Here is a 15,713-nt window from a genome sequence, read left to right as displayed (position 1 = left end):
TCCACAGCTCAGGTTGTCTCCCTCCTTGCTGTTTCCCTTCCTAGTCAAAGGCCATCAGTGCAGTCATCCCTGCAGCCCTTGGTGACCAGGGCTGATCTTTAGGTCAATTCTCAGGTCCCAACACCACTTGGAAATATTCAGGCTGTTGGTCTTGTCACAGTAGCTGACAGTCCACTTCTCCTATCATCTCTGTACTCACTGTTTTAGTTCAGGTTTTTCCACTATTTGGTTCCTAATACACTTCCTGTATACTGCCTTTCAAAGCTCAGGGCTCCAGGATTATCTTCTGTATCTCTGTCAATTGGTTTCCCTTTTCTTTGTTGAAGAGGGTCTGTGTAGCTTGTCCCTATTCCTCCATCTTACCGGAAGTCTAATTCCCCTCATTTCTTTCTCCTGAATTCCTACCCACAAATCTGTATCACACAACACTTAATTCTGTAGATCTTATTTTCTAACATATGTTTGATTCTAGAAAAAAATACTTTGCCAAAAAATTAATTTAATCTACATTGATCAAATTTCTACAGGAAATACAGAGGACAGAAGAACAGGTTAAGCAACACTATGGGAATGAAGTCAGCAAGATCCAGACTAAGGGAAACTCTACAGAGTAAACAATTTTCAATTACAAAATTGTAGGGGTAAAGGAGATGGAGGGGGAATCTGCAGACTAAAATAAAACTTAAGAGACATGAACTGTTTGAAATAGAAACCTAATATAGAATTGATTTTACAGATTATAAAATTAAAAATACAGCATTTGACATTTATGAGACCACTGGAAATTTGGACACTGCATTTTTGATATCAAGAAATTTTTGTTCATTTCTTTTCAGGTGTGACAAGTGTATTATAATAATGTATTTTTAAAGTGTCTTCATCTTTTAGAAATGAACATGGAAAATTTCAGGTGAAATGGAAAAATACATAAATTAATAAATGAAAACAACCCATAGTTCCTGTCTTACAGTGCTATGCACAACCTGGATTTTCCATTATAACAGCTTTAGGACCTAGTTTAGAACTAAGTACAAAATATAGAGAATTATGGTTGGATTCTAAGTATGACTGCATTAATTGATGCTATTTGGGTAACATGTAAAATAAGAACTCCTGAATAGACTGAACAAATCCAAACACTTTGCAGTTTTATGCTATCCCAAGCCTTCTGTTAACCACACTCCCTGAAAATCATATTGATTATTTCTCCTTCCTTGTCTCACTCATCCCATCAACTGTCCACCTATGTGGACTTGTTCTCTTTAGTAGCTCTCCCAGCTGTCTCCTTACCCCATCTACACCTGTTCAGGTCTTAAGTATTTCTGTTATCAACAGTTAGCATTACCTCCAAAACTCCTTCCTTGCTCCAATTCATCTCATGGCCTAATTTTTCTAAAGCACAGCTCTTATTTTGTCACTCCCTTGTTCAAGTTTTGATAATTTTCAACTGTAGAACAACCCAAACTACAGAATGAAAGCTATATTTTGAGATCCTCCATGATATATCTGATTCCAGTTTACCTTTACAATCATATTTCCCACTACTTCTCTTCAATTAAATCTAACTGAATTATTTTACACCTTTTGCCTAGACCTCTCTTCTAAGCTCCAACCTGTTACAGTCGCCTACCTGAATGAAATATCTTAGATGTCTCAAAACACTGTAAATTCTACTCTGCCCAAGCTGAACTCATCATACCTCCAGAATCCAGCCCAGGTGCTACTATCTTATGTGAGTCATCTTTAGCAACACTCTCTTCCTCGTCCCTATTTCAATTCTATCACCAAGTCCTGGTCCTGTAGACTTTATTTCCTAAATCTATCATTTCTTCCCACCTCCTCCATTACCTACTTTCTAAGCCCTATATCTCAGGCCCCCATCCAACCTATTCTTCATATTATAGCCAGAAATAACCTCTTAAATATTAAAAACAATCACCACTCCCCACAATTCTTCTTCCTAAAATTCAAAACGCTTTTCCTGTAGTTTGGCCCCAGTTCGCCAACTCCATCTACTCTCAAACCTGCTTCACCTTTGCTCTCTACACTCCAGCCACACTCATCTGTTTTCTGTCCTGTCATACTCTTTGGGGTCTCTCCTGGAAGGATCTTCTTTCTCCCCTTTGCTTATTTATTTATCTCCTTCCTTGAAGTCTTATTTCAAAGCATCATTTCTTTCAGAGAAAGCCCTACATAGGTCAAATTCTCTATTACCGACACTCAAGGGCACCATGTATCTCTCCTTCATGGATGCAATTTTATAACTGTATAATTATTTGATTAATATCTATTTCCCCCACTAAATTGTAAGCTCCATAAGGCAATGCATCCGTAAGAGTTCATGTCTGTTTCATTCACCATTGTATCCCCATTAGCTTTACAAACCCTTTGCTTTCCTTTCATCCTGCTTCTGTTCAGGTTATTTCCTCTTCCTAAAATGTTCAAATCCTCCCCATCTTTAAAACAATTCAGTTCAAATACAACCTCAACCTCAAACCTCTTCCAATCCCCAACTCAACTTCTCTCCTTTTACTGGAAGCTTTTTTTAAAATGTCTCTAACAGTAAGGTAGGCGCCCTGGTGGTATAGTGGTTAAGTGTTCAGCTGCTCACTGGAAGATCAGAGGTTTGAACCCACCAGATGCTCCACAGGCAGAAAGATGTGGCAGTCTGCTTCCATAAAGATTACATAGCTTAGGAAACTCTATGGGGCACTTCTACTCTGTCCTATCAGGTTGCTATGAGTTAGAATGGACTTGACAGCAATGGCTTTGGTTTGGTTTGGGTTAACAGTAAGGGAGAAGTCCTGCGGCAGTACAAACAGTTAACTGCTTGACTGGTAACCAAAAGATTTCAGCCCAGGGGCACCTTGGAAGGAAAGCCTGGCAATCTGTTTCCAAAAGGTCACAGCCTTAAAAACCCTATGGAGCACAGATCTACTCTGCAACATATTAGGTCATCACAAGTCAAAACTGAATAGACAGCACTGCTGTTGTTTTTCCTTTAACAGTAAGAAGTAATTTCTATCATGTATTACAGCTATTTATCATGTATTACAGTTATTTATGTACATTGTTTTCTCCTCTACTAGATTAAAGGCTCACCAATTTGACTGACTGACTCATTTTGATTTAATCTTCATATCCTCAAGACATTCAAGCAAAATGCCCAAAACATCTGAATGAACATGTCATTAGTGTAAGTCCACAATATCTACAGGAGCCCTGATCATGCAATGGTTAAGTGCTCAGCTGTTAACCCAAAGGTTGGCTGTTCAAACCCACCCAGCGCCTCACAGGAGAAAGCTCTAGCAATCTGCTTCCATAAAAATTATAGCCTAGCAAACCCTTAGGGCAGTAACATGGGATCGCTATGAATTGAAATAGATGACATGGCACGTAACAGTAACAACATACCAAGTATTAAAAACTTCAGAAACCTAAAATACTTCTATAAGGACATATGGGTAGTCCCCAGATTACAAACAAGTTCCTAAGTCAGAACAGTATGGTTTGTCTCTAACGTCAGTTAGTCAAATGTTTGTCTTAGTATACAGCATACAATATACCTTTCCATGCATAAAAATCATTCAAGAAACACTTCCAGATACACTAAAACAATTTTAACATAATGTTTTGATGCATGTTGCAAAGTAGTGCCCATTTGTTATTATGAACCACTGTATGTACCTCAAATTTTTAATATAATAGGCTTTATGGGATTAGTTTGTAACTCCAAGTTGTAAGTCATGAACCTGGGACAGCCTATAAATGAAATTGGTAACATAGGCTAGCTCCAAGGAGGGAAATTGGGTAGCTGAGGGACAAGGGTGAAAGGAAGACATTTTCCTGTGGATCATTCTGCACCTTGAATCATGTGACCATATTATCTAAGGAAAATAAAAAGTAAATAAAACCTATCAAACCTACATTTATCAGGCAAAACCCACTGCCATCAAGTTAATTCTGACTCATAGCAACTCCCATTGGGTTTCCAAGGATATAAGTCTTTATGGAAGTAGATTGCCTCATCCTTCTCCCGCAGAGCAGCTGTTGCATTTGAACCGCCAACCTTCTGGTTAGCAGCCAAATGCCTTCCCTGCTATGCCACCAGATCTCCTTTTTATCAAGCAAAGTAGGACAAAACTGTAATCTGTCCTCCATTATAGAGATTACAACCAGCATCCATTGAGCATCTAATATGCACAAATACTGTCCTAATAAATTAACATGTTATTTCACTTAATATAAAAAACTTAGAAGTTACAATATTTAACAGCAATGCTCCTTATTATATTAAACTAGAACCTGCTTTACTACTTAAAAAAAAAAAGAATTTTAAATCTATTTCACATGAAAATGTTTATTTTTCTGACCCCTATTAGTGTTAAAAAGGGATTTTTCCCTTTTTCAGTTATTAACATATTTTGTGTGTTTACCACATTCCAAGTCATGGACTTTATCCTTACTCACATATGCTCTTGGTGAATGCTATACTGGAGAGCTGTTATTAGTTTAACTGAGCCCAAGCCTTTTGTTTATATTGCCTGGTGAATTCTCAACCTGCTATTTGACATTTTTACTCTGGGTATAAGAAAAGGCAAGACTATGCACAAGAATCTAAGACAGGAGGAAAAAGAAGTAAAACTGGAAACATCACGTTTGATGACAAATAGAACAGAAGAGATACACCGTCAAGGTAAGAACTGTGAAAAAGTTGGCAAGAAGTAGCCAATAATAGTGGCACAAGGCAGTATTATGACATTAAGTAGTAGTGATGGGAGGATGTTCTATGACTGCCGTATCTTGAAAGTTAGCAAGATGCTTAGGAACTCAATTTTAAGCCTGAAACATAGTAGAGAGAATTAAGGAGAACTTGGGCGAAAATGAAGAAAAAATGGCTATAAATAAAGGAAACAGTGAGTGAAAGCAAAGATCTGAAAAACTAAGCTGATATTAACAGATAAATAAGGCAGCCGAAATGATTTAATAGCGTCTATTTGTAGGGCAGGAAGAAAAATGGGATGATAGTATTAAAAGGTACAACAATGGGAGTGGTCTGTCTTTAAGGAGAAACACTGTCGAAAGTAGAATGAGTAATGGAAGCCACTGATGGGAAACCATCTGGTCCTTAAAAGAGTGGATCACGGAAGTGGGGTGGGCTAAGAAAGAGAACTTAACAGTGATAGATACTATGTACAGCCATCCAAAGAGAAGAGATCTTTAGGGAGGGGGCTTGGAGGGGAGAGGTGAGGTAAGGTACTGACTGGAGACATGTAAAGGCGGGATGTGGAGGCGAGACGTCTGACTCTGACGCTTACACAAGAAGCACTGAGAGCGACCGCGAGGAGCGGGACGGGGGACAGCGGCGTGCATCGGGGCTCCCTCACCTTGGCCTTGTAGCTGGGCAGGTTGCAGAGAATGTCCGTGCGCAAAGCCTCTTCGGCCAGGCTGCGGGCACACAGGCTCCGCCACACCTCGCTGTTTTCATCGCCGTGCAGGCAGCGGTACCAGTGCTTGCATACCAGGGCGCAGCTCCGCAGTTCGGACAGCTCCAGGTAGGAAAACACCAACTCCAACACCCGGCTGGGCAGCCGGCCCCCGATCCCCGCAGCCCCAGATCCCGAGCCCGCGCCGGCGCCCGCGCTGCTACAGCAAGCGCCGCCCGAGGCTCCTCCAGCTCCCGGGGTCGGCGCCGCCATCGCCTCACCAGCCGGCCCGAAGGCCGCTGCCGCCGCCGCTTTCCCCCGTCTCTACTCTGGAGGCCAAGCCTCGCCTCGAGACTGGAGCAGATTGCTCACCGCCCCCTTCACAGCCAACCGCCCGGCACCTCCACCACTCCCGCCCCTGGTTGGGGGCGCCCACGGAGGGCCCCGCCTCACTGAGGGCAGACGCGCCGGCCGCACGGGCGTCCCCCGCCCCTCCCCCGCTCCCTAGCCTCTGGGCGGGCGCCGGAACCGCCCGACTGGCGTGGCCTCCCCGCGGCGCGCCCGTATCTCCGCCATGCTAGTTGAGGGCAAGAAGCAAGAGCGCACGCCCAGCTCTCTCGCGGTTCCTCTTGGCCCCGGATGTGACTGTTTGGCTGAGGGGCCTCGCGCCCTAAACTTGTTGGGATTGGGCGTCCGCGGGTGAGGTCATCACGAGGCGCCGAGGAGGGGAGCGGGAAGAGCAGGTATGAGGCTGGCGCTGGTGGGTTTCTGGCTGCCCTCCAGTGCCTTTTCCTCTTTTCCCTTAGTGACCTCTCGTCAGCTGTTCTAGGCCTCTTTTCCTGTGAGGTTTCCCTGCCTTAAGTTCCTGCTTCAGACATCAACTTAACGTTTGACACTTCCCTCTCCTGTTGTTGCTAGCCAAGTCCGGGCTCCGCCACCTTCGTCTTCAGTTGGAGCCTCTTTACCTTCAGCAACTGAAGCTGCCTTTTTCTGATCAGGCCCTCCTGTCTTCTACCGGTATAATCGGAACTTGTATTCTAATCTATAATCGGAAAATAAGATGACTGCATTTGCAAACTACCCAACCCCCACAGTTTTGAAAACAACGAAGTGCCGGTTAAGTTTAGGACATTCTTTTGGACAAAATGTAGTCTTTCTTAGATTCACCACTTTGTAGATGTATTAAAGCAATGTGTTTTTGTTCAATTGAGTATTCCAATAGGGTGTAATTATAGCAAGGCTATAATTACAGATGGCTTCATGGAAGGAATGTCATCATTTCATCTTACTACTTGCTCAAACCAAACCAAACCCACTGCCATGGAGTAGATTCCAACCCAAAGCGACCGCCAAAGGGTTTCCAAGGCTGTAAATGTTTGTTGTTGTTATGTGCCATCCAGTGGGACCCGACTCATAGCGACCCCTCCTTGGGTTGCCGAGGCGGTATCACTACGGAAGTAGATTGCCTAATCTTCTTTCCGAGGAGTGGCTGGTAGGTTTGAACCGCCAGCCTTCTGGTTAGCAGTCAAGTGCCTTAGGCACTATGCTACCAGAGCTCCTCGTAAATGTTTAGGGAAGTAAATTGACCCATCTACCGCCCGCTGACCTGACTAGCAGCCAAATCGTCTTACCCACTGCGCCACCAGGGCTCTTTTACAGCTTACTAGGTGGTAAGATGTACCTTTGCTTCTGGGATGGCTTATTTTAAACCTAGTGGGATGGCAAAATTGATCAATCCCCTAATTAGGGTTCCATACACTTTATTTTCATGGTCCCACTCCCACAAGAACCTCTGGTGGTGTAGTGCCTAAGGCATTTGTAAATGCTAACCAGAAGGCTGGCGGTTCAGTCCCACCAGCCACCCCTCAGGAGGAAGATTGGACAATCCACTTCCATAGAGATACCACCTGGAAAACCCAAGGAGGGGTTGCTATGAGTTGAATAGACTGGGTGGCAGTGAGGTTTTTTTACCCTTACAAGGGTGCCGTGCACCTTATTTGCAGTAGCAGCAAGCTGTCCATTCTCCCTCGGTGGGGCACAAGTACCTTATTTGCATAGTTCCACCCGATCTTTTGGTGAGAGTTCCAAGGTTATGGCTAGAAAGGCTATATAAAAGTAATTCATCATACCACACATTAGTAAGAATGAGAAGAATCTGGGTAACTGGGCTTAGAGGGAGAAAAAGACATCTGGGAAGAAAGAACCAGCAATAGGCAAACACCATATATTACAGCATAGGAAAGGCAGTTGCTCTTGTTTTTATTACAGAACAGAAATGGATTATACACAACAGTGGTTTCAGGAACAATTTCTTAGTACATTATAATTGCAAGACACTGGAGTTGACTATTAAGGGAGTTTGCAAGCCCTATTATTATATAATTACCTAACCTCATAGGGCTGTTTAGAGAATTACATAAAAAAATCTTTCTAAAAAATGCTCCCAAATTACCCCACGTTTCCCCCACCCACTCCATGATCTCATTAGGTGTTGGAAGGAAGGGATCTGTTATCTAATTAAACTCACAATAGGAGATGATTAATCACCTCACCTTCCTTTGAGAAATCTACATATGACAAGAGATGCTTGTTGATTTGATGTCTGAATGTAGGGTTGATGACACTTATTCTTACAAGTTTATTCTTAAAATTTGGAGGCTTTCAGTCCAAGTTAAAATGCCAGGCTCTAGGGGCTGGGTGAAAGCCCCTCATCCTTGGGGTCCAGCTCTGCCTCCTGCTCCCGGCCCAAGGGAGCTCGAGGCATTTCTTCACTTAGACAGCTGTTGGCTGCTGAGGCTGAGAAGCCCCAAGGTTGACAAGTAAAAAGGCACAGTCCTTATGTCACCAAACCACACGGCAGGCCATTAAGTCCATTGTAAGTCCCAAGGTCGGCAGAGCATAGCAGGCTGCTGAGCATCGACACGGCTGCATGCAGGGTCCAAGCGTGCCAAAGGCTAGAGACCATTCTCAAAAGCTTCTCCTTATATACAGAAAGCAGACCACATACCCAAAGGCAGCTACTCAGCTCCTCCTAGTAGATTCCACAATGGAGTTGATTACCAGTCTCATCATGGGAAATACTACATCCAGCTGCCCAGCCACTCAACCAGGCCTAGCCAAGTTGACATACAAACATAACCATCACATTCCTTTAAGTACAAAACCCGTTTATTTTTAAAATTGAGTTAAAACTTTCTAGAAAAGATTCCTATTAGGAAGAAAATCTGCTAAATCTTTGTTTGCCAGACAACATTTACTTAGATCCCTGTGGGTAGACTTATGATACAGAAATAGAAATACTAGACACCCTTTATCATTCTTGTCTCAGAGAAAGTTAAAATGCCAGTAAGGATACAAAATCTATATGCACATAAAACTCAGCAAATATTAAAGCTGCAGAATGCACAGCTCTTTTAGACTTTAAAGAGATTCATTATATTAAAATTAAAAGTGCACCATAGGAAAGAAATGATCAAAACCCTAAGGATTCATAACTGGGTTAAACAAAATTATTTGTAACATAAATGGCTTTTTCAATATTATATTCAATATTACATATTTCAATATTATATTCAACATTCATATTTTAAGGTAAGATAAATGAGTAGTTACCACAGATGACAGTTCCTAAGCATACATAATAATATCACTGCCTTTCATTTAAGCATCCTTTTTCCTTTGTGTATCTGGAGCATTTGGTAAGAATCTGTGCTATTTCAGAAAATTATTTACTATTTCAGTACTTGTCAGCAAAAAATCAAACTACTAGTGTTCCCTGTCTTTACCTTCCTCTGAGTCATTTCCTTTTCCAGCCTCTCCTTTAAGTCTTATTTACTTCAGTCTCTATTTAGTTTTCTCTGTATGTTAATTGTGTATTTCTGCTAAAATAAAATATATTTTGTTTTCCCATTTTGTTGTCTTTCTGAAAATTACTTGATTTGATTTTGTGACCTTGTTTCTGTTACCTTGATTACGAATAGAGTAGTGGATTTTTGCAGTATGATGATAGAAAATTTTTTGGTATGACTAAAAGTGGGAGGAAAGAACAACTTTGTCTTGGGAATGGAAATGTTAAGCAGATTTCCCAATTATTTTAAGTGTTTTTTAATGAGTATTAGGAAAGTTTTCTCAGTACCATCTAAACTTAAGCATTTTATCTGAAAATAGTAAAGTAGCTATGGCAGCTTTTCACTAGCTAACTTCTCCTTTGGCTTGTGAAATTAGAAATTAATCTGTCCAGATAGACTTGTTTACTTCCTTTCTTCTGACCATGAGAATTGGATAAATTGTCCTGATTTCTTTTTTGCCTTGCCTAAAGGCAGTTGAGGCAGGGTAATAATATGTGACAATTCTTTGTTATGAGATGCCTAGGGGATCAGGTCATGTAAGTGCTACTGTTGTGTAAGTGCAGGTAAATGATAATGTGATTAAAATAAATGGAGACATTTAAAAGCAGTATAGAATTAGTAGCTTTTGGTCAATTTTCTGTACTCTGAAAAAATAACCCATTTCCTTCAAGTCAATTCTGACTCATAGTAACCCTACAGGACAGAGTAGAACTGCCCAAAGAGGTTTCCAAGGCTGTAATCTTTTCAGACAAAAGCAGATTGTCTCTTGTTTCTTCTGAGGAGCAGCAGATGGCTTCGAATCTGTGACTTTGTGGTTAGCAGCCAAGTGCTTAACCACTGTGCCACCAGGGCTCCTTTCTCAAACAATAGTAACAAGAAAAACTGTTACCAAGTAGAGCTGTTAGAAAATGGTCTTTATTATTGAAAAGTTTGGGATTCTTCTATATTGCATCCCATGGACAAATCCTAAGGGCCAAATCTTTGGGAAAATTATTTTAACCATTCTGTGATTTAGTTTTATTATTTATAAAATGAAATAATGCCAACCAGAAGGGTAGTTTTGAGAGTAAAATTAGGTCACTGAACTAGTTTCTGGTGTCTGCATTTTTAACCAGTTTCCCAAATGACTATTGTTATAGTACAAGTTCTCCAAATTTTTTTTTTTTTTGGGGGGGTGAAGATTTGCAGAGCAAATTCACTTTCCATACAGCAGTTCACATATACTTTGTCTCATGTCATTGACCACAGTTTACCACAATGCAACAGCTCCCACTTCCTCCCCATAGTTACCTCTTCCCAGTGTCCATCCCTCCAGGTTCTCAAATTATTTAATTAATTTTTCATTTCAGTGTTACCAGGTGGGGTTGTTAAAACATTGCTGGTCCCAGATTCCTAGATGATCCTGATCCTTACTAGTCTGGGACCACACTTTGAGAGCCACTGGTGTGGTGTACAAAGTACCAACTTAATCAGCTTAATAAAAAGTAGAAAAAGTCATAATGGTAACATTTGTTGAGCACTCATTATGTACCGGACACTATTACATGAGCTTTACATATTTAATCTCAATGAGCCTATGAAATAAATGCTATTATTACCCCTAATGGAAGGAATGGAGACATTATTTTTATCCCTGTTTTATAGAGATTTGGTAACTTGTCAAAGTCACCCAGATAATCGGTGATAGGAGCCATGGCTAACTTAGACAGTGTGGCTTTGGAGCTTGCTCTCCAAAACATTATTCACATGAAAGGTGTAACCTGATGATTATGCAGCCTCTCCATAAAAAATTTTTCTTAATTTTAAATAAGTACATTCAGTGTTTATTCTTATGTGAGTGTCATATTAAAGACTGGAGGGCCTAGCTTACCTGGGTCCCCAGTGGCCAAGGAAGTCCACTCAAGCATGTGCCCACCAGTGTACCACAACTCTGTGTTCAAAGACACTGTTATAGACTTGACCTTTAGATGTCTTTGATTATTATTTTTGATTAAATTTTAGATGTCTTTTAAAAATATTTAAGTGAAATATTACTTATTTCATTTTTCTCCTACCATCAAGTTCTTGTATGAAACACACGATTATAGGGTTTTTTTTCCCTCCCGTTTTACAGAGTCTCCTGGGCCATGATGGCCGTCAAATGGACTGGTGGACATTCATCTCCTATTCTGTGCCTGAATGCAAGTAAGGAAGGGCTAGTTGCTTCTGGGGCGGAAGGTGGAGATCTCATGGCCTGGAGTGAAGATGGGACTCCGTTAGGACACATGCAGTTCGAAGGAGCTGATGATGTTACCAGTGTTTCATTCTCCAACATTTGCCCTACCAAGCTTTATGCTGCACATGGAGAAACCATTAGCATATTGGATGTCCGGTTGTTCAAAGGTTCCCTAGACCATTTCCATGTAAATGAAGAAGAAATCAATTGTCTCTCATTGAATGAAACTGAAAACCTGCTGGCTTCTGCTGATGACTCTGGGGCAATCAAAATCCTAGACTTGGAAAATAAGAAAGTTATCAGATCCCTGAAGAGACATTCCAATATCTGTTCTTCTGTAGCTTTTCGGCCTCAAAGACCTCAGAGCCTGGTGTCATGTGGACTGGATATGCAGGTGATGCTTTTGGAGAGAGTATTTGGGTAGTTTCTAAATAGGATTTGTTAACAGAATCAAATTACTGATCTGGCTAAAAATATCTTTGTATTTTCTGTCCTGTACTAATGTGTCTCACCCATTTATGAACCATAAGCTTTACTTCTAATGCATATTTAATGCTAGCCTAACAGAACCTAGTAGATTTTATTCACAATGTAATCATCATTCCTTTAGTCTTCCTTTATCTGTGTGTTAAGATCTTCCTAAAACCTGAGAATTCAGATATTGGTTCTAAACACTCTAAGTAAACAAAAGGGAGTGCAGAAGGCAGAGTTTAGAGTTTACCCACTTACTCACTACACACTTTGTTGTATAAAATAAGTTGGAGGGACTGGGTGTGTTATTTTACTTCAAAATTCTTATATGTGCTAATGGAAATGTTTTGTCTTAGTGACTAGGAACATCCATTAATTAGCCCAAATCCAGAGGAAGGCCATCAGCAGAGTATGTATCTAGAAACCCCATTATGTGGGGTACTGAAGGTCTTTAATTCTTGGTTTTCACAGTAGAGGGTGGAGAATGGAATATACTGGTCTACATAGCAGAAGTCACAGGGGAACCGATTTTGGTTTAATAAAAAGAGAGCTTCAAATAGCTCAATCTTTCCAACAGTGAGATGTACTTGCTCTTGAGAGAGTAAATCTCAGCAGTAAGAATAACTGTGACTTCTGTTTGTTGAGCATCTAGTAACTTACCAGTGCTTTATATATGTTACTTTAATGGTGTTCATACCTGCTACATAGTTACTCTGTTTTTGCAAATGATGAAACATCGAAATTCAGTACCCACAGAACTGGCAAAACTGGGATTCAAACCCAGTTGAAGTCTCTCTGGCTTCAAAGCCTATGTTTTTTCTTGTGTAAACCAAAGAATGTCATCAATAATGTGGTAGGACAGGTTCTGGATTTTGAAACAGGTGACTTCTAGAAAGAGAACTATTATTTATTAATGACCTGTATGTCCAGAACTGTGCTAGGCATTCAGTCTATGTTCTTAATTATGTACAGTTTCTTCTAAGACTCTGTGATTCTGTTCATAATATCAAAGTTTCTCTTTTCACCTTCTTGGCCAATGGCCTTTCCTATCCCCTCCTATACCTTCTTCCCTCACTGTAATTTGGAAATAGATGGGGTGGTTTTTGTTGTCAAAATTATTGTATCCTCCTCCTCCTCCCCATCTAATAGTATGTAGTGGGCAGAATCAGTGGGTGGTAATCTTCCTGAAGTGCCAGGACAATCCTAGAACAACAAAGAATTGTCCCACCAAAATGTCTATAATACTTCTGTTAGGAATCTCTCTACCCTCATGGAGCACAGTAACCCTAGGATCTCTAAGCTCCTTTTTCACTCTTAGGTCTTGACCAAGCATAAACCTCCTGCATTCTCCACCGTAGTGGTGATATCTGCCTACATGGTTGTACAGAAACACTCAAGTAGGTGGATGTCTGTTTTAAGTAGGCGGTTTGTACAGTGTATCTTTAACTAGTCCTTCTTTCATCCTTCAGCTATACCAGTTTTTAGTCACTGGGTCATAAATTAACCACTAGGCATGCTAGACATTTAAGTATGCAAAAAAGTGATCTGTATTCTTCAGATTAGATAAGGAGTGGGCATTCTGAATTTGACGTTTTGCCTCCAGTTCTACTTGAAAGGTTTTAGTAGCGGACAGCTAGAGAACAACCTAGGAAATTTTTGTAAAAGGAACTGTTTTAAAACTATTTTCTGCTTTGAATTTTTTTTGTTGAAACCATGGATTTTTCAGTAATGGAAGACATTTTGAATAAAATGAAAAAAAATTTTTTTGAGGTAATAATGGATTTTGTTACCATTAGTGAGAACCATATGTCCTCAGAGGTCTCTGGTTGGTGTAATGAGGCCTCTTTCTTCAGGTTCACACAATTATACAGTCTCCCACCAGATGGCAGCATGCACTAAAATTGGGATACACAGTTCCCACTAAACCTCCACAGGCAGAAAATGTAGATGGGTACTATGTGTCCTGGGAGCTCTGGTAGTGTAGTACCGAAGGCATTTGACTGCTAACCAGAGGGCTGGTGGTTCAAACCCACCAGCCACTCCTTAGAATGAAGGTTGGGCAATCTACTTCCGTAGTGATACCGCCTCGGAAACCCAAGGAGGGGTTGCTATGAGTCGGGTCCGATTCAAGGGCACATAAGAACAACAACAATATATGTCCAAGTTGTGAAAGGTGATATTTGACTGCCCAAATTGCTAGAAGTTTGCTGTAGATTGTGTTCTGCACTTTTAAGAATAGCCAGCCTGTGGGGGAGCCAAAGAATATAGCCATGATAGTGAAAAGAAGTTCTTACCGGGTTAATTTTGAGAGTTTTTGTCTCTCCAAGCAAACACATTTTATCTCAAGCCAAGAATTCAATTACTGCCATATTCAACACACCCATTTTTGTTATTATAGAAATTAAAAAATTATGTCTTCTGATTTGTTCTTTGCTGTCATGATGTGAGCACCTGACTCATGGTGACCACGTGCACAACAGAATGAAATGCTGCCTGGTCCTGCACCATCTCCATTACTGGTTGCAGACGGGACCATTGTTATCCATGGAATTTTCCTTGGCTGATTTTCAAAAGCAGATTGTCAGGCTTTACTTCCTAGTCCATCTTAGTCTGGAAGCTCAACTGAAACTTGTTCAGCATCATAAAAGTCAGCACTAACAGACAGGTAGTGGGTCTGCATGAGGTGCATTGGCTAGAATTGAATCTAGATTTCCCACATAGAAAGAGAGAATGCGACCCTACCATTGAACCACCACTACCTCAATACATCCTTTGACTTGTTACTGTTGTTAGGTGCCATCAAGTTGGCTTTGACTTGTAGCGACCCTATATACAACAGAACAGAATACTGCCCAGTCATGCACCATACTCACAACCTTGTTATGAGCCTGTCGTTGCAGCCACTGTGTCAATCCATCTTGTTGAAGGTCGTCTTCTTTTTTGCAGACCCTCAACTTTACCAGGCATGATATCCTTCTTCAGGGAATGATCCCTTCTGACAATATGAGCACAGTAGGTGAGATGAAGTCTGGCCATTCTTGCTTAAAGGAGCATTCCAGCTGCACTTTTTCTAGGACAGATTTGTTCTTCTGGCAGTCCATGGTGCTTTCGGTATTCTTTGCTAACACCACAACTCAAAAGCATCAACTCTTCTTCATTCTTCCTTATTCATTGTCCACCTTCGACATGCATATGAAGCTCTTGAAAATACCATGGCTTGTGTTAGGTGCACCTTAGTCTTCAAGGAGACGTCTTTGCTCTTTAGCACTTTAAACAGGTCTTTTGCAACAGATTTGTCCAGTGCAATAAGATGTCTGACTGCTGCTTCCGTGTTGATTGTGGATCAAAGTAATATGAAATCTTTGGCAATTTCAATCTTTTGTCCATTTATCATGATGCTGCTTATTGGTCCAGTTGTGAGAATTTTTGTTTCCTTTATGGTGAGGTGTAATCCATACTGCAGATGGTAGTCTTTAATCTTCATCAGTAAGGGCTTCAAGTCATCTTCACTTTGAACAGGCAAGGTTGTGTCCTGTGCATATTGCAGGTTGTTACTGAGTCTTTTATAATCCCAATGACATGTTCTGCTTCGTATGAAGAAGTCTAGCTTCTTGGATTATCTGCTCTGCATATAAATTAAGTATGGTGAAAGGGTACAACCCTGACACAGATTTTACCTGATCTTAAACCATGCAGTATTCCCATGTTCTGTTCAAATGACAGCCTCCTGGTCTTTGTATAGGTTCCTCATGA

General features: G+C 40.9%; 2 protein-coding genes across 2 annotated transcripts in view; one reads left to right on the top strand and one right to left on the bottom strand.

The window, feature by feature from the left end:
• FBXO45 (F-box protein 45) overlaps nt 1-5,699 on the bottom strand; it is a 26,495-nt gene extending 20,796 nt beyond the window's left edge. The window contains exon 1 of the mRNA XM_007949413.1: nt 5,388-5,699. Coding sequence (XP_007947604.1) covers nt 5,388-5,699 — 312 coding nt within the window. The remainder of the gene's footprint in view (nt 1-5,387) is intronic.
• A 5,704-nt stretch (nt 5,700-11,403) lies between these two features.
• WDR53 (WD repeat domain 53) overlaps nt 11,404-15,713 on the top strand; it is a 19,275-nt gene continuing 14,965 nt past the window's right edge. Inside the window, exon 1 of the mRNA XM_007949412.1 lies at nt 11,404-11,883. Within this exon, the coding sequence (XP_007947603.1) occupies nt 11,404-11,883 (480 nt within the window). The remainder of the gene's footprint in view (nt 11,884-15,713) is intronic.

Source organism: Orycteropus afer, unplaced genomic scaffold, assembly GCF_000298275.1.
Source record: "Orycteropus afer afer isolate SDZICR_OR568_19922 unplaced genomic scaffold, OryAfe1.0 scaffold00245, whole genome shotgun sequence".
Lineage (NCBI taxonomy): Eukaryota > Metazoa > Chordata > Mammalia > Tubulidentata > Orycteropodidae > Orycteropus > Orycteropus afer.
The sequence above is the reverse complement of the archived record's forward strand: the minus strand, read 5'-3'. Positions and strand labels throughout refer to the sequence as shown.